Source organism: Homalodisca vitripennis, chromosome 4 (genome assembly GCF_021130785.1).
Source record: "Homalodisca vitripennis isolate AUS2020 chromosome 4, UT_GWSS_2.1, whole genome shotgun sequence".
Taxonomy (NCBI): domain Eukaryota; kingdom Metazoa; phylum Arthropoda; class Insecta; order Hemiptera; family Cicadellidae; genus Homalodisca; species Homalodisca vitripennis.
This window is the reverse complement of record NC_060210.1, coordinates 182,097,842-182,125,493: the sequence shown is the minus strand read 5'-3', so window position 1 is coordinate 182,125,493 and position 27,652 is coordinate 182,097,842. Positions and strand designations below refer to the sequence as shown.

General features: G+C 33.7%; 1 protein-coding gene across 1 annotated transcript; it reads right to left on the bottom strand.

Moving 5' to 3' along the window:
- On the bottom strand, positions 1-26,862 carry LOC124360739 (ATPase family AAA domain-containing protein 3A homolog). Its single transcript, XM_046814598.1, is given in 13 exon segments — positions 1-169; positions 1,399-1,597; positions 2,812-2,959; positions 5,089-5,308; positions 5,311-5,379; positions 7,150-7,252; positions 14,086-14,233; positions 16,084-16,241; positions 17,552-17,717; positions 19,856-19,950; positions 22,260-22,348; positions 22,351-22,475; positions 26,489-26,862. Coding segments are annotated over 13 exon segments (1,875 nt in total). The 5' UTR covers positions 26,682-26,862; the 3' UTR covers positions 1-7.
- Positions 26,863-27,652: the final 790 nt, after the last annotated feature.

The following is a 27,652-nucleotide window of genomic DNA, read 5'->3' as shown; positions in this document are numbered from 1 at the left end:
CCTCATACTACGACTCCGGCTTGACGACAGGGCCAGGGTGAGTGGGTGGAGAGGCAATGTCAGGTTTTGCACCCAGGTTCCACCGTAGTCCTACCACATCCTTGTCAGACTGGTAACTTGCTGAAATACTCTTGGACTCTCTCTTCTCTTGCTCACTCTGCCACTCCACCTGTATCACAAACACACATGACATTAATTGTCTTTTATGTCCTGAGTGGATTTCGTGACAATAACATTAACATTTTGTCTCAAGTATCTCAATGTCTGATAATGAGTGTCACACACCCTACTTCTCTTCTTCTTCTATGGGGTGGACTATTGCCATGCACTTACAATAACACCCTTCTACTGTAACCTTCAGTAACAAGCATGTTAAGTCATGTCAATGAGCCTTAATCCACAAAAAGCAGCAACGAAAGTGTATCATACTTTATTTTATAACTACTGTAGTAAAATCGTTATAATGAACACTAATATTATGAGGGGTGAATTAGATTTGATTTGGTAAACCAATGTACAATGATATGGGATTAAGTGAAAAATCTAACTAATTAATAAAAGGTTGAATTGAAGATAATATTAGCCTAGTTTCTTGGTCTCTGAGATATTTTATAATTATCATTTTCAAGGTTTCAGCCAGCCTTGGATATAAAATAAATTGATATATTTATATATATTCAACAATATTTATTTCTCACTTGAGTTTGCCTTTAATACTTTATTGTAATAAAGAATGAAGTATTTAGCCTAAAAAGTAAAATATATTGTCGGTAATGTCACATTAAAAAAATATATATCATTTCAAACGTTCAAGATATATATACCCTATCGGGTACACACAATCTTTTACAACTGTCATTGTATACCCAATGTGGTACATGACGGGATTTCATAAAACGCGTTGTGCGCCCAATGGGGTACACGTTAGTGTACATTTCCATATTGTGTTTTTATTATTTGTTTGTCTTGGTGATTTGTTAAATTTGATCCCGCACTTAAATAAATATCTCAAACTATCGTGTACTCCGTTGGATGAACAATTAAATTTTATAGGTACTCCTTGGGGTATAAGGAAAAACACAGAAAAAACATATTGAAATAATTTTGTTGTGCAAAATTGCGAAGCCTACATACTTTATTTGTAATGTAAAAGATGTTTAACGTAAAAAAATATCATGGTTTTTTTGCCATTATTATTGAAAAATTTGACGGCAAATAAAAAAAGTTCAGACATAAGATGTTGTTGTAAACGTGTGTTAATACAAACATAGTAAAACACCACGTAATCACGGAAGCCAACAATGTAATGTGCGATTTTTTAAGATCCCACTTATAAAAATATTCTTCTGCTTTTACCAATATTCAATATAATATAATTTATGTACATGTAAACCTCACCTTTTGTCTGTGTTGTTTGAGAGCATCGAGGCAGCGTTCTCTTGCCATCTTCTCTGTTAGGATCCCATCTTCACTGGCGTACGCGGCCGCCTGCCACGCCACACCCAGCTTGGCAATCTCACGACCCGACATGCCCTCCGTTATGTGTGCAAGTTCGGAGCAGAATGCAGAATAGTCAAACTGTTCCACTTTCAGCCTCCTAAAATATTATTTTATTATTAATGTAACCAAGATGAACCAATATGATCTCAAAGAAACTGTAGATTGGTTGCATAAATAGAACGCAGTATTGAGAAACTTTGCATTGCAGAAAGTTTTAAAACTTAGAATTTTCAGTTACATAACAGTGGAGGAGTATTTAAACAATAAAAGTAAAAAAAATATTATTTATGCAAATTTTACTGTATAGTGATATTTTAGTCAACCCTTAATAACTCGGAACTTGATAACTCAAATTCCTCATTAACTCGAATAATATTTGGTTCCCTTCAGAAACCTTGATAAGCCAAAAAAAATTAGAAGTATAACTCAAGTTATTTCATGACTAATCTGACTTTTGTATTTGAAAAAACAAAATAATAACCTCTAAATCATATAAAAATAGCTGAACTGAAATCTTTTGAAATATTATCTATATTAGTTTTAAAGTACTAAACTTTAACTCTATAACTAACTAAAAAGGTGGAGTACAGAAACATTATAAAGTGAAGGAGAGCAGAGGAAAAAAGTGATTGTTACCAAGTTCAACTTTATATGCAGTAAACTGTCCACGATTTTGAAAAAAATGTTATTTTATCTTTTACTACTGCCATATATTTCATCGACTAAAATGTAAAATAACATAATTTATGGTTATAGAGGAATTCATTGCAATTTTACAAGTGTCACGCAAATTATATTTAGCTAGTTTTTCCATCACAAAAGTGATGTCTGACGAAGATAGTCCTGCTATCGAAAGGCCTCACAAAAATAAAAAGTTGTAATTAACTACACTGTGCTTTGATCTGTTATATAGTAGTAAGGACTTATAAGTGGTAAAAAGAAGTTAATATTGTTTTAATGCCAGTTATACGTGACTGAATAATGTGTTATATATTAACGGCAAATTAAAAGTCTGGACCGTAAGCCTACTCGTTGGGGTTTCATAAATATGTTACAAAGGTTAGTGATTTTTGATTTTCAAATAATAGATGTTAAGGAAACATTTTTCATAAATGAACTAAAAAGTATGTAAGAAAAATAAAATTTATCTTACAATAATATTTTGTTTATTTAATTTTTTTAATGCTTACTTTTTGGACATCTGTATTTATATCCTAAAACATTGAAAAATACGAAAACTTGAGGTTTACAAGGCAGATTGCATCTATTGATAAAAATGGCCAAAGATTTCAAAATCATTAATTTACTTACGCTTTCCCTTCAAGTGCAGGCTGAAGAACAAACTTGTCAAAATATAGCCTCATCAGCCTCTCCCTCTCCTCCAGTCCTGGTAGAGAGAACTCAACCATCTCGTCCAGTCTGTCGTTGACAGCCCAGTCAAACTGTTCTGGCGTGTTTACTGGCCAGTACCCAACATGAACCTAGACAGAACAATAAAAATAAATAACATTCAATCCTCTGAAAGATTAAAGCAAGGTGTGAACAAGCCTAGTGTTGTGTGGACGGTGACAAAATTTTGGATGATGCAAAAAGCACAAATTTCTTGTGACGTTCATTGGACCTTACACAGATCACATCTGGAAGTCGAATGCAACAAAATGTCTTCTGACATATATGTATTACACAACCCATTCTCAAAATGCTGCCTAGAAAAAATTCTAATACTTTTTGGGTTATAGTGTATTCCCATTTGACAATTTTTGGATACTTTAATGGAAGTCTCACACGAGGAAGGATTTTATATCTTTTCACTTTCTAAAGAATCAGTAAGGATTGTAGCATGATGATGATGATGATGATAATAATAATAACCTTTATTTGTCATTTTAATTTTTACAAATTACTGACAATAGAGACTACAGCACACAGTCAGGTCAAAACACTATCATAATTACTACTTACAACTAAGAACAGCAACTAAAAGGAAAAAACTTTGAGACAAAAATAAATATTGAATGAATTTATGATTCAAAAGTACTGTAGACCTCTGACTTGATTGCGCACGAGAGGAATGCGGCAGCCATTGCTGGGGCGCTTCTCCGTCACCGTCTACGACCCCAACCGAAAACATCGGTTCTGTCAACATTGACAGCCCAACCCTCTGAATATACCTCTTCATATCATAATATCAATATCATAATATCACTATTACACTACTTGTAGCCTATTCAACACATTTATTAGTTTACAAAAACAACCGTTTCCACTTAAATCCCATTTGGTGCAGGAGTCTTCGTAGGGTTTCTTCTTTCCAAGGGAAGTCAAGTTTTCCTTTTAAAGCAATTAACAGTTTAGGAACAGTGGGCACTTTCTTCCTCACTAAATAAAAGTCACTCAACACATCTCGAACGACTCTTCTATCAAAATCATCCATATGAAATTTCTTCTCCTCCGAGTACGGCCTTTTCTTTACCAGGCGTAGTTAAAGGTGTCTCTCCAGCTGCATCTCCTTCCTTTCTAATGCTAGAAATTGTCCTCACCGAAACACCAGTGTAATTCTTGACTCGCAAATTGCTCTGTTTCATTAAGTGCTGCAAATTACCAGTTCTTGCTTCTTCTTCGTCACACTTACTTATCACTTCTCTTGCTTCACTATGCACAGTCTGTCCTCTTTTACGCACCAACGCCATTCTCACAACTAACTAGTAGCTACTGAGCGTGTAACAGCGCTAGCGCAGTGACTTTCCGTGGCGCCGTACACAAACATCATGAATAGTACGTGCGGTTGCTAGGCAATGACCTATTTGGCCCAATCGCGGAGCGGAACTTCCCCCTCACCACCCTGTGTCCCCTCGCACGCAAACAAGTCAGAGGTCTACAGTAATGTTATTTACATTAAAAAGTTCGTCTATAAAACAGGGTTTTCAAGAGCCAAGAATAAAACTTACTTTTAAATTTAGTTACATCGGGGTACAAAGTAATCATAGATCTCAGCGCATTACATTATTTCAAAGACAACACAATGTAGCTATTTAAAGTCTTATTTTATGACAGTATCACTTTTTTTTTTCCTTGTGAAGGGCATACATACTAATTTTGGTTTCTTTGCATATTTTCTGTTTTGTTAGTTTTACAAATCTCATACAAGACAGAGATGTAAACTAAATGCAGAGAATTATTTAGATTTTAACGTACGCAGCTCAAATGTTAAGCTCTTAAATTATTTTCTTCTCTACCTCTAAAATTAACCTAATAAAACAATATTTAACATTCTTTGTAAGCTATTAATTTAAAAATCAAGCATTTCATATGATGGGAAGGTTTTTGTGTTATTACTACATCCTACAACGGAAGCTATTTTAATTAAAGCGAGAAGTACTCAAGAGTACAACCTGTACCATTTTCAAGCAGTTACTTTTTTAAGGAATTATTCTTGTTATTTATAGTTTGAACTGATATATTTATTTTTTATTTTTTTCCTGGAATTAAAAAGTTAAATATCCAACAATGAAGAAATTATACCTCAATTTAACAACACATTAACTAAGTGTCAATTGACAGCACCACTATGTCCAGTTTGTGACATACTACACAAAGAATATAAGAGTTGTAACTGACATTGTACTCACTTGTTGCTTTGCTCGCCAGTTCTGTACAGGAAGGCATTGAGAGTTGCACGCAAATCCTCACTAATGGTCTCTGAACTACGTTTGCGCAGGAATGCATCCGCCTCGTCCACAAACAACAACAGCCCCTTGCGCGAACTGTTGGCCCAGTCAAATACCTTGTGTATGGCTGTCACCCCCTTCCCTCCCCATAGGGGGCCACATCCCCTCCAGTCATGATAGCGTAGTCCATCCCTGAGTTGGCTGCAAGTTTCTGTAAAGTTGTTAACAACATTTTATTTGCTATTTTCTTATATCTTATTGTATTCAAAATGTATGTCAACATGTTTTCTCCTAGGTAAATACTACAACTTGCATGTTTGATCAGATGTTTTGAATACTCTCTATAATGTTAATAGACTCTATAAAAAAAAATCTAAACACTGTTATTACATTTTTATCAGTTGGCAACAGCCAGATTAATACTAATACTATAACGCTTCAAAAGGATTATACCATGAGTTGCTATGCAAACTAAATATTAATATAAATAGTATTTGTTTTTTACCAAAATCCACAATTATTGGCTCATAAATAACAATACAAACATTATATAAACAAAATGACAACAACAACAGCTGTATCAACAGTTGTAAGAAAGCACTGTCAAAACCGCAGATTTTTTTAAAGACCAAAGAAGGTGAGAAATACATAAAATAAGAATATATTTGCATTGCAGAATATACTGATTGACAATCTGGTTAGATGGCTGAAGTAATGCTTTACTATACGAGATGGTTTCAAAAAGTTCCCAAACTCTACTCACCATTTTTTGGACGTAACTCTGCTGCAATAGCCGCTGAGTCACTGTGCCCAGTTTTGTTGTAAGTGGTTAGGTTATGTTGAAAAGTTGTGCTTTGTTGTTGTGTGTTATCATTACGTAACGATTTTTGTGATGGCTGATAAATAGGAGCAACAGACTTGCATCAAGTTTTGCTTTAGACTTAAGAAATCATCAATGGAATGGAAACATTTGCAATGCTTCAAGAAACTTTTGAAGAACATTCACTGAGCAGAACACAGGTTTTTTTAGTGGTACCCTCATTTCAAGGCTGGCAAATTGAAGATGATCATCGTTCAGGATGGCCTTCCAAGAGCAAAACAGATGAAATGGTTGGAAAAGTTAGGCACCTTATTCATCAGACAATAAATGACTCATGTAGTAGTGTCGGTATTAGTTATGAAAACTGTAAAGAAATATTAACCGAAAATTTAGGCATGCATCGAACTGCCATAAAATTTGTGCTTCGGCTTTGGACTGTCGATCAGAAACAGTGACGTGTTGATGTGTGCAGTGAACTCAAAGAGACATCTGAAAGTGACTCCAAACTTTTTTTGACATTAAAAGCACTGTTCATTGTTAGTTTGTGCCACCTGGTGTACAGTAAACTCTGATTTTTATTGTGATGTTTTGAGGTGTCTGAGGGAAAATGTGCGTTGAAAAAGCCCTGATTTGTGGAAAGACAAAAACTGGCTGTTGCATCACAACAACACTCCAGAGCTCATACTTCCATAAAAACAACACAGTTTTTGGCCAAACACAACATGGCTACTGTTCCACATCCTGTCTATTCACCAGATTTAGTCCCTTGTGACTCTTATCTCGTCCCAAAAATGAAAATGCATATGAAAGGTCACCATTTTGACAGTGTTGAAGACATACGAAAAAAATCCAAGAAGTTCTCAACAGCTTTCTGGAAAAGCTGTTTTTGACACTTTCCAGTTGTGGAAAAAACACTGGGTTATCAACTGAAATGGAGCATATTTCGAAGGGGATAACAGCTAATAATAGCCCAGGTAAGAAAACAAAAATTAGCAAACCTAGTCCAAGAACTTTGCAATACTACCTTGTATTGAATATATTACCAAAATACGAACGTCAATGCCATTACTATATACTCGTCTGGAAAAAATTGTTGACAACACAGCACTCAAAGAATTAATAAAACTACTATTATTGGAATGGTTTAGCTAAATGAGTTACCTTGGCAAACATGGTCTTTCCTGTACCAGGTGGACCATGCATCAGGATGTTCCTGTACATTCCCTTGTTCCTCTTGGTGTTTCTAGTAGCTATTGCTACATCCCTGGAACAGAGTTGAGTACCCAGTTATAACATAAATTGACAATTCTGCCATGTAGCTTTTGTAATTTATTATTTAATAGTGCCATAATATAACATAAATATACACAATGTCAATTAAATTCACTCCCGGTATAATCTATTTACGGTTCCACAATTATTTATGCTGTTGCACTGACCAAAAAAATTGTCTCATATGTTGGTTTTGGAATCCAATTTAGATTAAATTTTGGTGATTAAGTGATTTAGATATTTTTACCAATCAATAAATATATATATAAGGGGTATATGCTTCTAGTGTAAAGGCAAAAAAGAGCGTGTTATCTCCATTTGCTTTTCTATATCTACAGTAAAATGCCATAAACATTGTTAAAGGAGCTAACCAGATTTGATTACTTTATGTGCAAACATTCATAGCTTTATACAATAAGGTAGTTCTTATAAACAGCGTATAAATAGCATTTCCATTGCATTAGATGGATTATTGATCATTGGCACAATCTAATTTTAAAATTAAATAACTTCGTCTTTGCAATCTGCATTACACTACTGATCAAGCATTTTACAATAATTTAATATTTACTAAAATTTAAATGTAAAAAAATTGTTTCTGTCTCTTTGGTAAACTTCAGCTGAAAGTGTTAACAGCTGTTAAGTATCAATTCAATTTGTATTACGTATCGTGGTGCAATGTGCCAGATCTAATGTAAAAACATTTCAATATCAACAACAATTTATAAATGGAAAATTAATAAAAATAAACTATTTATATTGCGCCAAACTGTAAATCTAAAACCATTCTCGACGACACACAACAAATTTCATTTAAACTGATCCAGCCGTTTAGGAGGAGTTCAGTGACTTACACACGCACACAAGAAATATATCAGAGTACATATCTGTTCACTATGATTTGAAACACCAGTGAGTGAGTGGATCCGAGGTCAATTCCCAGCTAGACTCTTAACTTTTTGCAGCCAACATATTTATTCATTAAAGAATTACTTTTATTTTAATAGAAAAAAATTTTTTTTTTTTTTTTATTAATTTTTTATTATTTATTATTATTTATTATTATTTATTAATTTATTTAATTTTTAACTAAGAACATTAAATTACATTAGATTACTCAGTGTCAGCACTACTACACCAGCAGCTTATCTACTGTGTACTGCAGCTGTTTGACATATATCACAAACCCTACGATGTCTAAGTACCCCTGTGGCATCTGAAACATTGGAGTGAAATACCAAGCTATCCGCTGCTCTGGACTCTGCAATTTGTGGTATCACTCACGATTGTCTAAAATTGGCCGGAAAAAAAACTAAAAAACCTGACCCCTGAAGAAACCATATCTTGGATATGTGAAAAGTGTAAACATAGCTCAGAATCTCCTAATATTAACATAGAAGAGCTTGAAACCAAAATTCAAGACCTCTCTGAAACTAATAATCTGGACCATGAAACGTCTCTATCTATCGCTGCAGAAGTTGGAAATGCCCTGTTATATGAAAATAAAATACTTAAAGAAAAACTTCATCAAGAAAAACTGAGAAAATCTGAGTATCAACTAGAACTGGAAGACAAACTAATAGCAGCAGAAGAAGTAACCCCACGACCTCTCCGCTGAAAATATCAAATTACAAGAAGAAATAGATTTTCTGAAAAAATAAGCTATACGCTGAACAAAATCATAAACAAGAACTGATTGAGCAAACTGAAATAGAAAAAACACAGTTCTGTGATCAAATAAATAACCTATCCTCACAGAACTTGAATCTCATTACTCAAAATTAGCCAACTTGAAGAGCAAGTAAAACAAAGAAAAATTCTAACTTTATCTTACTAAAGGAACAAATATACGACCTTACAAATAACATGACAAACCTCAAAAAAGAGAACTTGAATTAAAATCCAATTTGTTAAACAACATGTCAGAAAACTGTGAAGAACTTGCAGAAAAACTTTCTGAACAAGCCAGAACGGCCCATGAACATCTAAAGAGTTTCCTAAAGGCTTCTAAGACAGCTCTTAATAGTACCAGACTTTATGCTACTAATAATGACATTCCAGATTAAAACCCTACTTTTAACACAGTCTGAACGCCCAGTGTGACAGGGAGAACCAGTCAAACTCCGACACAAAAACTACTGACACGAACTGACTGAGAGAGACAGCCAAACTCTGACACAAAAACTGGGTTACGAAATGACCTGGAGAAACAGACAAACTCCAACCAAAAAAACTGAGCCATGAATTGACTGAGAGAGACAGTCAATCTTTGACACACAAACTGAGTCATAGTATGACTGGATCCGTAGACAAGATGCCATTTAATAAAAGGAAACAGCCTTCTAAAAGAAGTGATAAGAGGAATTTTTTTTCAGCGTCTCCCTTCAGGTCGCAAAAAGTGCACTGATATCCAGCAAGAAACACTGCACTCTAACTGGCAAATCCAGCACAGATCAATCAGAAAACCCAAAATTTGAACTCAGTAAAACACCACCCCTACATGCAAAAATAAAACCTATAAATCAAAGTACTGAAGAATTTTATGCACAAAATATTAACTTCTACTGCCAGGTTATGGGTAAAAATAATGACCTTGAACCAGTTATCAGCAGGACAAACACTCCAACTACATCACCTAATTCCTCAACACTTCAACTGCAGCCTTTTTTAGTAATAAATCCCACTATCGAACAAACAACCTAAATAAAAAATCTCTCTCTATACTCCATCAAAACACAGACCGGATTGCAAACAAAATTGACAGGATAAACGCTCTCCTATACACGCATAAGGCTGACGTAGTAATTATAACTGAACATGGTCAAAAAAAAAGAAACAATGCTCAACACAAGAATAATTGGTTACTCCTTGCTAAACAGAATATAGCAGAGAAAATCACCTAAAGGGAGGAGTTGCAATCTTCATTAAAGATAACCTAAAAAACAATAGCACAGCTCTTAACATCCAGCACTTCTCGATTGAACTCACATGCGAAATGACTGCCATAAATCTTAAAATAGGTAAAAGTCTATTCACGATCATAGGGGTTTACAGGACAAGAAGTAATCTTGAGACCGGTCTTGAAGCAATATCTGATGCTTTGGAAACCATACAGACACACAGACATTCAAGTCATCTTAATGGGGGACATAAATATTGAACTCTCTTAACAGAAATCATGACTCTACTTTATTGACTGAAACACTTAACCAGCTACAACTTATATAGGCTAGACCTCCCACCTACAGAATTACTCCAACATCAAGGACGTCAATTGACTGTGTATGCAGCAACATCCCAGAAGACAACCTAAAGGTTAGAAGTAATTGAAACAGGAATTTTCAGACCACACAGGGCAAATATGCACTATAAATCATACCTCACCCTCCACCTATGAACCACACTATAGCAGAAAGAAGAAATATGAGCGAAGAAAATCTGATGTCTCTAAAAGAACTCTTAAACCAGCAAAACTGGACAGAGGTCTATAATTACCGACGAAGCTGATGAAGCCTACGCTAAATTTAGTAGCACCCTTTTTACCGCCCTTAACGAAGCATGTCCAAAAATAAAATCAAGACAAGGAAGAAGGAAAAAGAATTATGCTCTGTCTGACCCCACAGCATACCAGTTGAAAAAGGACTTCCTCAAAGCACAAAACATCTATAATACACAGGTAGGGAGGAACATAGGCAAACTGCCATATTATTAAAGAAGGAATACGATCTCCAACTACGTCTCTTGAGGAAAACAAAACACAATATCAACAATTGCAACGGCTGAAAACAAAACAAAATCAATATGGAATTTTATTAATCTAGAAAGAAAAGCAAAATCAGACAACAGTGCCTTAACACATCTCAACATAAATGGAAACATAGTATCTGAACCATTGGAAATGGTTAGACCACTTAAACACCTACTTTATTAATGCAGCCGATCAAACAATAGCAAGTAAAACCCAAATACTAACCACTTAACAGAACCAATCCCACAGGGAAATATTCCCAACTTAATCCAAGCCCAACTGATCCAGAGGAAATTTCCAAAATTATCAATGAACTTAAACCAAAAAACTTCTCAGGTTATGATGAAGTCTCCTCTAGGCTATTAAAATTGTGTAAAGACGACCTTATAGAGCCTTTAGTTCATATTGCTAACAAATCATTCTCTACTGGAACCTTTCCATCAGCTTTGAAACTTTCAAAAGTATATCCAAAACACAAACAAGGATGTACAGCACAACCATCTAATTATAGACCGATATCCTTAATTCCAACCATATCAAAAGTTTTTGAAAAAAATAGTTCTATCTCGTCTTTTAAAACACCTAACAAACAATCAACTTCTGACAAAATACCAACATGGTTTTATGCCTGGAAAATCCACAACCACTGCTTTGATTAGTCCTGGTGGAATTCATCATTGACCAACAGGAAGAAGGAAATACACTACTAGCTATTCTGCGTGACTATAGTAAAGCTTTTGATTGTCTTGGACCACAAACATCTCCTTAAAAAAGCTGTCATCACTAGGAATTCGGGGAACAACAAAAGAGTGGTTTTAAAAGCTATTTAACAGACCGAAAACAACTGGTGGAGATAAAACACTATAACAATGGAAAACTAGAATTAGTAAGATCACATCCGAAGAAGATCACAAGAGGAGTCCCTCAAGGATCGGTTCTAGGCCCTGTTCTGTACATACTCTTTACAAACGACTTTTCCTAAACTCCTTGAGCTCTATTGCAACTGTTTAATGTACGCAGATGATACAGTGTTATTACTTGGCAGAGAAAACACAGAACAACTAGAAATTGATTCCTTCACAGCCATAAATATGGCAATCCAATTACTGCCACAATAATGACCTTGTCCTCATGAAAAGAAAAACAAAACAACTAGTACTAGGAAGAAACAGAGAAGTTGTCACAACGAATACCAGAACTTGATGAAGTTAGCTCCACCAAATACCTTGGAGTTACAATTGACGAAGACTTATCGTGGACACAACACATCAACTTACTCTGCAAGAAACTTAGCACAGGACTGTATGTGCTGAGAAAGAGTGAGAAGTATAAGTGACACCACAACTACCAAGACTGCATACTATGCACTCTTTGAGTCACACATACGCTATGGAATAGCTGTATGGGGAGGAACAACTAACACTAACTTACAACGTGTCTTCCTAAAACAAAAAAGAGCAATCAGAATTCTAGGGAACCTTCAACCAAGAGAAACATGCAGAGACACTTTCAAGAGCCTGAAGATCCTCACAGTCATAAGCATCTACATTCTAGAAGTTGTGACTTATATACACATCAAGGCGCCAGACGCGGCAAGAAATGGAGCACAGATCCACACCATAACACCAGGCACGCAACCAACTACTGCCTTACTGTGCATCATCTTAGTAGGACTGAAAAGAAACCCAGCTACACTGGCGCCAAAATGTGGAACTCTCTACCAGAAGACCTTAAGAAGACAGAAGTACAAAAGTTTCCACGCCGCCCTGAAGAGTTGGCTTCAGGACCGACCCTTCTACAGCCTAGCAGAGTTTCTATAACTGGAAACAACATTTCAACTAGCACTAACTTGAAATTATTTTACCACTTTGATAGAGCATTTTAACACAAACTTTGACATGTCCATTTTTAACTCCAATTTGTTTAATTTTGTATCATCAATGTTAACTTTAGATTTTTTCATTCTATTTCATATGTACATTTTTTCTCTGTAGAAGTTTCATATGCAGCCAGATTGTATTCATTTAACACTGCTTTATTTTTAATGTTTAAACAGTTTTAACATTTGTGTCAAGTAATAATCACTGATCATGTAACATTACATGTTTTATAATATGTTAATTAATGTTTCTACACTGTAATAGTTAGTAACTTTGTATTTGACGCCATTACTAATCTTAACGATTATGTAAATAAAGAAATTTTGAATTTTTTTTTAATTTTTGAATTTTGAAACTAAATTCCTACTTAACATCTGTAGTTTTTAGAATTTTAAACATTATAAAATCCATTTAATTTTTCAAATTAAATGTAATAACAAATTTAAAAATTCTGGAAATATTTAGTTACAAATATTATAAAAAATATTATTACATGATTGTTCTTAATATTTTAATTGCTTTTTACTAAAATAAAACTATACCTGCTACAGCTTTTTTAAACAAGAATATTTTAGAGAGTTGAAGTTTGATCCCTGTTTCCATGGACTCTGTAAACAATTCAGTGACACCCAGTGGTAATAACCCCACCCAGTGCCATCGCGGTCTTTCGGCTTGCATCGCCAATCTCAATTCACAGTTTCACGAATCACATTACGTAAAAAAACTATATTAAAGGATTAATCAACTCCTGATTCAAGAAGTCAAATTTTTTTCTTTATTTTCTCTTAGAGACAGATACAGTTTTTTAGATTTTTCCTGGTTCTACATGGAGATTCCCTGCTTATTCCTAATTTTTTTCTCCGGCTTATATACGGTTTTCCAGGTTGGTGGGTGGTGGCCACCCTGTGGAAGTAGCGTCTTCCAGCCTCAGATTCGCTAACAAGGTGGACTGATTATAACTGAAGGATCTCAATATTCTTTCAACTATTCAAAAACATCGTTTAAAGCCACAAAACCTATACTAATAGACAAAGTCTAAGTTTACAGCACCTTTACACTCTTTATTGAGTATGCTGATAAATCTGTCAGTATGTTCTTACAAATTTCACATCATTCATGTTAAGTATTTAACTGAGGAACTATGGTAAAATTTATTCAATACTGTTAGAGCCATATTTACACACGATGACACAAAACCTGAGCCTCTCTTCTAGAGAAGGAGCAAGCACAACCCCGGACAGAGCATCTCCGGATACTGGTTTCAGTTTTTTGACAGTCTCAACAGGGCTCCGAACACTCTCCAATAGTGATAGCCTTGATGTGTCTCGCACCAGGGATGGCTTGCCTATGGGCACAAAATGTTCACTAAGATCTTCTAAACTTGTCTCTTCTAGATCAATTTCTGATAGCAAGTGCTCTCCAAGACAGTCTTAAGCTTCTTAAATTGACAGTCCAAAGGAGTATGTATGTATATAACAATCTACAGTTATTATTTTCAAGTATTATTTTATACATTTTTAATAATATACATCAAACAGAATTGTTTCTTACATCCTCACTAAAAATTTGGTAACCTAAGAAAAGTGTTTTCTGGCCCTAAAAGAGTTGTAAATGTTTAGTTCAGATATTTACATTATAGAGGGTATAAGTTTAAAAAAATTAAATTAAAAACACTAAGACTGGTGTTTACACCATAGACATAAAATAAAAAGTACATTAAATACTTACTTTTATTTTATTCTTACTATTACCTATTACTGATAAATATTATCTTCTTGAATTCTTTCAAATATACAATATACAATACATTAATATTAAACTAGTGGAGACACCTTGGAACCTGGGCTCTCTGTGCTTACTTGTTTTCCAAATTTTGGGACTGAAAAATTTGCTTTCCTGCTAGTAGGCCATTTTTAATTTTTAATTTGATTGACATCTAAAATAAGAAGACTTTAAATGTTCAAGGTAGTAAATTTAATTCCTAGATTCACATCTAAAAAGGCAAGAATTCACTGTTGTTTGAACAGGTATTATTATAATCATAAAATTTAAATGATAAATATACTTTGTTAATTAAAGAAAAACAAAGTAGTTATACATTTATTCCATTTTAATTATTTGAAAGCAATGTTCTCTCTATCAGATACATTTAATTTTGAGGTATAAACTGAATATTTCATTTCTTTACTCTACAAAAATATTTTTCTAACTTCTGGAAGGAATATATTTTTTATTTCTGATATAACTACAGGAAAGATTGACATTAAGTAAAACAAACATCGTCAGTTCACAGCATAATTTTAGCAAACGTCTTATTTTTCCTGTAAAACATTTTTTTTAACAGGAAATGTATTTAATATTAATTCTGGCATACAATAAACCATCAAATATCCAAAACACATTTCTGAGAAAAAACACATATTTAAAAAAATTAGTAATGAGCATATTTAGATTGTATAGAGCAGAACAATACTTTTAGAAAGAGTAATAGTGTGCAATATTGAGTAAAAATATATTTGTGCAGTAACAGGTCATAGAGGAATGTAAGAGGTAAAGGGGCGGTTGACCTGGAACCAGCAAGGTAGAGACTGTGTACAGATTGGTGACTAAATTAATATCAGTGGCTGAGCACTGCTAGTTTCTGCTTTAAGCTAGTTAGTGCTGGAACACAACAATGTAATACACAACGTTACTTATAATTATTAACTGTTTTGTATTGGTTCTGAATTTACAGTCTGATATTCGGATAATTACTTACCTGGATCACCCACAGTTGTGTTAATCCAGATATCAGAGGTTGTATTTTAAATTGTAATAGAATACAAAATTACTTAGAAAATCATTTTTGAGACACTAAGTTTATAGGAAACACAACAGTATGTGTCAAAAATTATAAACTATTTCAAATGGTAAAATATCATAGATAGATATAATACGTACATAGTTGGTTTCTAACAATAAATTTCACTGTATGCTAACTATAATATTTGTTTAACACTATTACTAAATCTTATTGATACCCTAACTGACTAAATCAAATATTATAAAACTGTTGTAATGTTGAAGATGGAGCTTAAATTGGTTTTTTCGTAATTTAATAACTACATTGAAAATCGTTATAACCAATGTTGATAACTTGTTATTTTGGGAGCCTTGCCATCGAAATGACTCACATTAAATTATAAAACTGATTACCTAATCTGGCCTCGATGTATCGGGCAGTGACCGAAGTGGCACCCTTGGCCGAGTAGACACCTAGAGCGAGTAGAGACACACCTCCGGCCAATGCCAGCACCTTGTCCCAGTCGGTGAGCAAGGCAGAGAAACCTGATCCTAATACTGCCCCTGCACTCCTGCAAACAATACATTTGATGACTCCACTCAATTATTAGAATTAATTTGTAATTCACAGTACAAAAGACCGTCTATTTAAACATGTTTTTATATCCTCACCAATGTACAGATGAGCCGCTTTGAAAGAGATCTGCACAAAGATTTCTTGCACATAGGGGGAGGGAGGAGCAGGAGCTCGACCACGCCTACCGCCACCCCCTCGTTCACTGCTAGATCTATTTCCTTTACAAAACAAAAGTGGGAACCGAGTGATTTGCTTCCCTTTGTTGGTGTTTTGGAGCATCACGCTATGTTTAGTTATTCTCGTTGTTATGGAATAACAAATATTATTATTTATGTTAAGAATAGTGCATTGCATCTATTTAATATGTTAATGTAATTAAGAAGTATTTGAACAAATGTTTATTGTTAACAGCTGTTGGTATTATTACCGGGTTTGTAAAACAGCTGTTATGTAACTCTGTTCAGTATACAGTTTGAATAAAGTCAATGTTTTTCTGTAGTACAAGCACTTGTGTCCATGTTATATGTTTTCTGTCTTCCAAATAAAGTGTCAATAGCAATATGTATTCCACCTCATGATTGTTTAAAACCGTCAGTTTGTAACACATACCCAACGAGTGGTAAAGTTGCGACTGAGAAGTGGTTGGTAAGGAATGTGGAAGGGGACGCAAGTCTGTGCTTCTTCTCCCTCTTCACATATCTCTCTCTCTCTCTCTCTCTCTCACTCCCCCCCATCCTGCACTTTTCACTTAAAAGGTCGCTTTCAAAGTGGCTCATCTATAGTTGGACAGACCTAACAACCAATGGTCCAACACAATCAATCCTAGTTATTTTTTAATCTGGTATAACCATTATTTAATAGAGGTAGGTCAGTAAAATTTAATTATTATTTTTGTCTGTAGTCAGATTACACTAATGTTAAAAATTCTAATCTCTTTTAAGACAGAAAGTAGCAAAAAAATATGGAATATCATTTGTATTGATACATACAGGTATTTCTATCATGTAATGTTTAAGGATTATAATCAATCAGAATTACAAATTATATTATGATAGGTCTGGTAGCCACAGTGGTTTGTACAGCACAAACAAGCAATAAAGATCTAAGAATTTCTTTGTCATTGCGGTTTTCTCCAGAGAATAACAATTATTGAAATAATCATTAAACAAAAACACAAATAATCTGTTGGTTTCAGTATATATCACTATTATTTTTATCTTGAACAACTTATGATGGTATATGCTCAAAATTGTGAAAATTCAAAGTTGTATTAATGAAAAAGCTTTCACCCAAACAGTTACCTACTTGATAGACTCCAACACGGTTATCCTGTTCTCTGCAGCTCTCACTCTGATCTGTTCCAGTGTCAGATCCTGGTTTTCTCTGTCCACCTTGGCCTTCGCAGCCAGCTCTGCTTCCAGCTTCTTCATCTCCAACTGAGCCCTCAAATCCATCTCATGCTCTATGGTGGCTATAAAAACATTCAAGCTCTCGTTACTTGTGTGCATAGTAGCCTAACATTTCCTCACACTAATCTAGTTCAGTGTCAGATCCTGGCGCTCTCCCTCTCTCTAAGACTTAATGATTCATTGCCTTGGAATAATCAAGTTAATTATGTTAATGTGTGTGTTGTGTTGTGTTGTGTAATAAATTTAGAGCTTATGTTTTAGACCTTCTTAAGATCTAAGAAAGCGACTAGCTTCGTCTTTAGTGTTTCCTATAATTGATTACGGAATTGCAGCTTATTGTGGATGTTAATAATGTACTAACGAATCAATTGCAAAAAGCTCAGAATGCTTGCATATGTTATATTTATAACTTGAAATACAATGAGCATGTAACACCGTACTATAAACAAATGAAATGGCTAAAAGTACAAGAAAGAAGGGAACTTAGTGTATTAAATTTAGGTTTTAAGATTTTAAAATTTAAAATCGAGAATATTTATTTGGATGTTATAATGTCATGCACAATGTCCATTTAAGAGTAACAAGATTTGGTGATGAGTTGTTTCAGTTTCCAATTCACAGGACTGTCACATACACAAAATCAATTTTAGTGACAACAATAAGATTGTTAAATAATCTGAGTAATAACAAAGAGAATTTAAAAAGAACACATATTTGCTGGTAAAGTAAACAATTTATTGTTATCAAGATATAAGAACTAACAAAAAGAAAAAAGAATTCTTGTTGTGAATTTGGCATGTTTAGAAATGATTGACTGTTATCGGTGATATAACTGTCAGCTCAATATAATTACAGCCAAATCACAACTTTTGTAAGATAAAACTGATACAGGGAATAAATAATCATGTAATAGTTAAAAGTAGAAATAATTTGTCCCTTATAATGTGTCTTTGTTGTAAGTGAGAAATATAAGTAAATAATTAGTGGTGAAATAATGACAACTATATTGATTTTTACATTTTGAGATTTGTACAATAACATAAAACATAATGTTTAGATAAGACAAGAAGCTGTATAATATGTAACATAAAATATATTTTGGCTGTACCATATGTGCTGTATATGTTTGCATTTAGTGTAATTTAGAGTAAGACAAAACCCGCAACTGTAATGTTTTGTAATATTCTGTATATTTTTCTGCCTGTCCTGTTGGTCTAAACAAGAGCAGGTTAAATAAAGAATTTATCAATTATCCCTCTCTCCCCCTTCCCTTTCTCTACCCCCCCCCCCATAAATTGGATTTATACCAGGTCAACCGCTAAAAATAAAATTTTGTGGATCATGTGTTTGCTTATCAACTCCCAAGTTTGAAAGTTGAGCCTTTTCACATCATTTTCTTTAATTTCGTTACTGCCCCTTTCACTCAAAATACCATCATCAAAGTTACCATCACTCACTTTATTTTCACTTTCATTGAATATGTTCTCCAAAAAGTTACTAAAACTCTCAGAAGATAGAATGCAATCTTACCACAAAGCCATTTTGTATAGAAACTAGTCAAAACAAACAAACTAATCAACAAATTTAATGAAGCTGTAAACAACAATTGATTTCAAGAGAACTGACCAGCTTATGTTTTGTGTTAAATAAAGTACACCTAGTAAAATGTACCACTTATGAAAAAAATAGATAAAACCCAGATTCATATCAATTTATTTAGTCTGTAACAAACGGCAATTTGGTTTTTATATAATAATAATAGCTTTATTGCCATAGACAATCACAATATTGTATGGTGTGCATTATATCGATTAAAATATATAAGAATATAAGTAAAAGTAACAAAACAATACAAATAACAAACAAGTACCCTTAAAAATATAAAATTCAATAATTGTGTAATGCTTATAATTGTAAACAAAGAATGCAAAAAGTTTGCAAGGTAAAAAGCTAAAGTGCTACAAATAACAGCATCCCTAACCCAACAGAATTGATTAATCCTCATGATATAACAAATGATCAAACAAAACATTAAAAAACCCTGTACAATTTCCCGACATTCTTGATAACTGACACAATCCAAAGTCAGATGACTCATGGTACTTTGTGTTGCATCATACACAGTACCTGAAATGTTATAGACCTGTTGGCTTGTAATTTAAAAATCAATAAATACATAACTGATTAATGCAATAACTACCTTTACGCATGGCTTCTTGTTTAGCAACAGACTCCTCTTGTCTTCTGAGGTTCTCATCATTTACCCTCTGCTGCTGAAGAAGCTGATCTTCATACCTAAAAAACAAACATAAAAGTTAAATCTTACTTTCTCAAAAGCAAAGTAAATATCAGATGGCGGCCTGTACATTTCCCAGATTGAAAATTTGATTATTGTAATCGTTTAGTGTATAACAAAAATTTAGTGTACAGAGAAAATGTTAGACATAATATTAGTGTGGATGAATGGCATTGAAAATTTAATCTTCAAAGTGCTGACTTTATTCATTTGTGTATATGTTGAAAGTAAATAATAAGTATATATAAATTAACAAAGTGTAACATATTATACATAGTTTTTTTTTTTTTTTTTTTCAGTGAAAGCTACAGAACAAGAAAGTAATAATTACAATTACTTACCTAACGATTTTGAAAAGTTATTAACTGTTAGAAAAAATTGTTTTATTTTTTCACATTTACCACTTTACTAAACTCGCTCACATAACAATAAAAAAATAGACAAAATAAAGCCAAATTTATTACAAATAAAAAAGACATATACAACTTGCATATTTACTCTTTAGAAAAAGCAAAGAAACAAAAATAGTTTTTTATCCCCAATGAAAAGCCTTTAAAATCTGGCAAAGTCAAATAATTACTTAATCAGATGAGTTTTACGACGGAAAAAATAAACACAGCATTAATAGTGCCGTTTTTTCTAGTTTATTACTATATAAAATAAATTGAGAAATATCATCAATTATGAATGGATGTTATGTTGTTTGCGTCAAATGCAAACTTAACCTCATGTAGTGCGATGTTAGGACTATCGGGCGGCTCGCTGACATCACATGTGTGGCAAGGATCATACAGACGTTTAGCAAGGATGCAAGCATGATGTTTCTAAATAATATTTTCATCATGCGGTTCTTGACAACGATTTCCTGAAATTTCAAGGTCTCAAGGTAACCAACTGTGTGAATTTATGTTTTGAACCAGAACAGATGAAGAGAGACATACTTTCATCTAATGTGGTTCCAATCTCTGATGATACACGCCCTCACTGTGTCAACATGCAAAAAGACCTCATACAATACAAGTGGGTGATTTTCAACCACCCATTGTAGGGTTCACACCTAGTACCGAGTGGCTACCACCTCTTTAGAGAATTGAAGTAAAGGGTGGGAGGAGATGATGCTGTGTGCAACGAATAATTTCATGAAGCTTTCGAAATGTGTCTGATGGAAAACTTCTCTGAAGAGAACATTGGAAAGCTGGTGTTTACAATTTGACAAATGACACAATTTGCTTATGATAATCTTGTAAAAATAAGTAAGATAGTTCTTATCTCTTAGTAATAATCATTTTGTAAATTTGGTTTTTTTTTTCTACAGCCGTTCATAGATTTAAAAATCCAATCCTTGTCAAAGGTACTAACGATTGCTAAAACATTCCAAAGTGTACAAAATCATCCACAAAGATGTTGTTATGAACAGATACACATGAATATATTTGTTTAATATAAGTTTTTTTGCTTTGTTCAGGTTTTTTTTTAAAGGAACAATTTAGAATTTTCTTATTTTTTACGAGTTAACAATTTGTACCATGCAAATCAGTGAATCGAACGTTTTTAATGAGTTCATTTATTCCGGACAAAAATATCAAATCAAATGTATTTTATTTTGTAATATTTTATCTAAGCTGTGAATCGAGCAATGCTATCATAAAACAGTTTACGGGTTAGTTCGTTATTGTGAACAAAGGAATTCCGTAAAATAACAATAATGCCGAGACGTATGGTAGTGGATATATGAAGGGCTACTGTGTAAAAAAAGTTTTGTACAGAATGAAATATTCTTTAGCAGTACTCTTTTGCATTGTACACTTAAAAACCTGTATGCATCAATATTACACCAATTAACACAGAGTAGTCACTTTTAACAATATCTTTATTTAATGGAAAATGAAATATTGCGCAAAAAGCCCTTGAGACTTAAGTGCATGGCAGTAGGCCGCCCCAAAAAAGGAAATATACAAAAATATAATAAGCCCATGTACTGAGCTGCCGATAATGTAACGGTTACAAAAACAGAATACACTATTTCAGCGTAACTTTGCAACTTGTTATGTAAAATGAGTATGGATGTTTTTTTTTATTTTTAAATTAACCAATAGATGGTGTCACAATGACTAATGACAATCAAACAGAAAAGACTTATTTGTCTAATATCAGACAAATTTGACTTACTTGCATAAATTTGTTAAAAATTAGCAATCTAGTACTAATTTAATTTTGAAACTAAAAATTTATATTTAAGGTACACATGAAAGAGTCCTTATTAACATCAAAGCAATATATTCATGTTCAGTACTACAAAAGGACAAACCGTTTGCGAGCCAGCTGATCCTGGTATTGTGCGCGTGCCTGATGTTGTCGTGTCTCCTCCTGCAGTGTCTTGCGTTTCTCCTCCGCTCCACCACCCGCTTGATGTCAGCTTTGGTTTGCTCTATGTGCGCCTCGTATTCTTTCACTTTGGCCGCATACTCCTGCTGCCTTGTCACCTCCTGCATCTTCGTCAAGTCAAAGGCCTCTTTGGCAAACCCTGCCGATACGAGGTAAGTCAATCAGAACATTCTTTTAAGTAATGTACCTTTTATCTATTTACTTTTCCAACACAAGTTTACACACAACAGAAAATAATGGGTTGTTATCTTCAAAATGACAAGTCCCTCTCAATTGTTATTTTGAAGGACTTAAACGTTGGATGCTGCAAAAATGCAAAGTTTTTTGTGCAGAGTTGAATGTTATAGTGTTGAGAATGATATTGGTCAAGCCCTGACAAATTATGAAAGAAAAAAATACGGTAACAAAAATGTTTTAACCTCCACTTAAGATATTATGATGAGTCTTGATAATGATTCTCAACACAATGAGAAAGATTCTCACAAGAGTGACATGGGCACTCTTTTATATTTAACTTTACACATCTTCAGTCAACTTCTAGAATCTCCATATTTTCTTCAAATGTTATTCCACAAGAGTAGCCCCAGATTGAGGAATTGATAAAAGGATATGGACCTCATGTATTTGTACAAAAATATGAGTACTATAATACTGCTATTCACAGAGATTCTCTGCAAGTAGGTCGGCTGATATGCCACTCTTAAGACTGTTTTACAGCATGAAAATTAACCATTTTTGGTTCAATTAAAATTACTTTTACTTATTGTAAAAGTAATTAAGTAATATTTATTATATTATGTTGACAGTTTGTAATTGTGTTTAATAGTTGATTGCTGAAGTTAATTATAACTTACACACTCGTTACTCATGGTATGCGAGTGTACTACCAGGACAGTGTGGGCCAAGCACAGGGTACGCCGGTGTCAGTTTTTAAACTTGAAATAGCACAGATGGTTGTGTGGTTGTAGATGTGAGGGAATATTGTTTGTGCGTGAAAGTTATGGGGCAATTTCTTGGTGTGGATTACTGTAATTATTGTTTGGTTGTTGCTTGGTACCACGTTGGAAATTTAGTTTAACCCAATGTAAACAATAGGTAAATCTAATTGATTTTATTTAAAAATATATACATATAGCTCTTGATATCACAAGTTTGTCTGTTCCTCTTTTATTTTATGACTTTGTATAGTGTCTGGGTACAGCAGTACCACAATGAAGTCCAAACTATAAATACAGACTCCTCCACTACCACCAGTCGCTACGCCACACTATCAGTCCGACCAGCGACCAGCCATATTCTCCTCCTGTATTTATCACAGCTGATTGATTATAAGGATATGAATCATCTGGCTTTGGCCATATAGAATTTGCTGCCTTAAGTGATGACATTATTTCCTGTATGTAAAAATTTTCAAAATCAGGTTAATTCATTTATCAAATATATACTGCCTTAACTAATAGTAAGTTAAACTATTATTAGTTTATAAATAGTCTGTCAAAATTTGTTTTAAACATTAAATATGTTGATCAAATTCGGGCAAATTATATAGCCTGACATTTTATACTTGTTATAAATCAGATGACAGTTTTATGTTTTCTTACATCTAAATAGGAAATTGTTTTCATTTTTAACTCACCTTCATCTCCTACTTATATACATCACATTTTGCTATTTTTCGAGCCATTTCTTGCTCTTGAAATTTAATGAAAATGAAGTTGAACCTATTGGAAGATGTTCACAGACATGGGCTTGACAATAATTAATCTCCATTTTTCAAATCTGTATTGGTCTTATAACATTAATATTTCCAATTACCTTTACTCAAGGCTTTACCACCAAAACATTAAACCATTGTGATCATCTAAATTACCGAGCAATAATAATCTAAATATTGTCATTTAGTTCAATTATAGATTTATGTGAATTATGAAAACTTAATTTAATAATGAATTAAAAATGTCTACATGCAACATATACCAAACTATTATTGTGTAGGATAAACATATGTGGACTGCAGTATAATAAGTGGCCACCAACACAATCAAATCAACTATCAACACTCTAATGACCAAACGGTACTTTGGGATGTATACCGACCACACCAATATGAAGAACACAAAAATATAAATTTATAGAAACAAAACATGATAGAACGAAAAAAGAACTGTTTAATTACAAAATTACAAGCATTTCCAGGTATTGTGATCGGTATTGTCGTCGCTGTTATCTTATCTTTCTCGAGAATCCCAGTTACGGCAGGCTGCGCGGCATCACATGATTTGCACTGTACATAATTGCCTTTCTATTACAATTCAATTTACATTTCTTATCAGCCCCTCTAGAATTTGATATTTTACTGATAGGTACTATCTCGAGGGATGTTTTTCTTTCGTTGACATCAGCGCGGCGCAGCACCGATGGTGCTGGCTGCCAAAGCCCGTGCTGATGGCCGGAGGCACTCGCATTTTGGGTGGCGGAGTGTGATCAAGAATAAAAACAAGTTTTGAGTGTTTTTTTCAATAAAGAGTTTAGTTTTAATTTGGTAATGTTTGTTTTTGTTGAATTTTTTGTGTTTGGAGAAATGTAGGGGTAAAACACGGAAGTACAACAAAGCGACGCACCAGCTGAACGGGCGGCGGCCGCAGCGAGACTCTGCAATCACATTATCTACTAGACCGCTCAACTTTGACCTCTGCCTGAGGATGGGGAGGGGTTTGTGATAAGACAATTCCTGTTTTATATTGACGAAATATTGTTCTACGCTAATCTAGTAATCAGTAGAAGCAAAATGTCAAATAACGATTCATGTCTGGGTGTGGTCGGTAAAATCCCAAAGTACCGACCAAACTAATTGATTAGAACGAGTTCAATCTTGTCAAACATTACCCTGTAAAGTATTAACTGTAAGTACTACGCTGCTCATACTTTGTATAAGTAAAGTTGTGTTATTTTCTATAGTCTAAAATGCATATATTTCTTTGGCATAAAAAAATATAGTTTCACAATAATACAATCTTGCAAGTCTATGATGTAATTCATTTGACATTATTGTTCCAAATTAATTCAAACAAAGTTAAATTGTGTATGGTATTTGAGTAACGGCCGCTAAAAACAGAAAATACTGTTGTTTTGTCAATAACCTATTACAAAACCACGCTTTGATGTATTCTGTGACAGTAGGTGAAGTAGGACGATCTGGGACATGACCTGAGGTTGGAAAGGTACTGGCTATCAGTGCCAAGAAAGTCGTTACAAGAACACCAAATCATTCAGCCCAGCTGTTACTGAAATAACAGTATACCGGTAATAGGTTACCACAGTATAACCGGTAACAGGTTACCACAGTATAACTTGTTAATGACACTAATACTGCCCATATATAATGGAACTTATAATTGTTATTTGAAATACCTATTACATAATTTGGTTAGACATTTTGTTTTCAGCATTTTTAGATAGACATGAATATCAAGGATATGATACTCGTGAACATTGATGATTCGATAAACATGTTTCGATTGTAGTAGTGGCCACTTATTATCCATATATGTTGCAGCTTTTTCTTAACAAAATGTTCAAATTGATTAGTGCCATTTATCACCACTTTATAAGTATATTTTTTCATAAATAATGCATTGTTATTAAACCTACAGCTTTTTCTAAAATGCCTATTAATAATATTTTAACTTGTAACTTGTAACTTAATGTTAATTAATATAATTAATATTTTTATTTAACTGGCAATAATTTCAAAATATAAGTCACAATTAATAATTCAGGTAGGCTACTTCAAATGACAAATAAATTTGGTCCGATACTCCAATGATTTGGTGACCGTTTACTATACCTCAGTCCATTTCTACAAATATTTAGATGCTCACAAACCATACTTTGCAATTTAAGTTATTGGTTATATCTCTAATAATCTATTCTAGTAGAACAGGGAGGGATCTACAAGAACACAGGTATGTGGTTCTAGATACCAAAAAAATAAAGGGGAGGCAGTATCTATATTTGTTAAAAACCTCCAATAGGCCTACATATAAAATGATGAAATATAACCTATACGTTTCAAAAAGATCTTGTCTAGCCTAGAGGCTTGTGTATGATGTTCATTTTATTACATTTTCTCTCATGACGCTCGTAACTCACTTGATTTTTCAAGATCCTTCGCTGCCTTTGCAGCCCTTTCCAGAGCTGCAGAGTCAAAGCGGTAGGCTTCCATGCGCTTTTTACGGTCATCATCGGATTCACCACCTCCACCTTCACCACCTCCGGTTGTAGGAAATTGAGGAAACTCTGCTGGAGGCTGTTCAGCTCTCCTCCCAAATAACCACGAAGTCATCTTGATAACTGATACAAATTCACACTACAATATTTAAATTTAAGATTAAACCTTGTGACCAAAACTTAACCTCAATCACACCGCAACCACACCAACAATCCACCGGCTAACCCAACTACAAAAAATTAATCGTCTGTCTGGTGTTGGGTGAATAGTTATGAAAGACCAGACACCAATCACGATGGAAATTAATTTTTTTTTTTTTTTTTCAAAAGCTTTATTTCTGGTTCAATTTCTACAAGTAAATAATTATACACAGAAGTTTGAATCATAGAGAACAGAAGAACATAGAAATATTAACATTAGTGGGTTTGCTCCAATGGAGACACCCTATAACATAATATAGTTAACAGAAAAATAAACAATAAAATTAGTACTTGACAAACAATGTAAGTTTCAAATTATAATAAAATGTCTTGAACAAGACGTGCTTTCAGTCTTCTGTTGACAGTTCTTTGGCCAATGTTAAAATGGACAGCACCTGTTGATTGGTCCAGAGTTTCTAGAAATGTAGCACTTAGTTTTCGGATGTAGTCACAGATGGTCGGAATTTCTAATTCATTATGAATCTGTCGGTTTCTAACAAACCATGGAGAATTTGTTGCTATTCTCAAAAACTTGTTTTGGAATACTTGAAGTTTGTTCATTTTTGATTTATGGAGGCAAGGACCCCAAACTGGACAAGCATAAGTTAAGAGGGGTCTGAATATTCCTTGGTAGATTAAAAGAGCGCATTTAAGTTTAAGAGATGATCTTCTATTGATAATTGGGTACATTTGTGCCAATCTTGTGTTTGCTTGATTTAATTTTGAATTTATGTGCTGTTTATAAGTAAGTTTAGAGTCTAATAAGACACCCCAAATATTTAACAGTTCTGTCATTTTCATTCCATGGTATGATGTTATCTTGAATTTCTATATTCCTTAAGGGATTGAATTTTCTTAGCGAAAATATTTTCGCTTCACATTTTA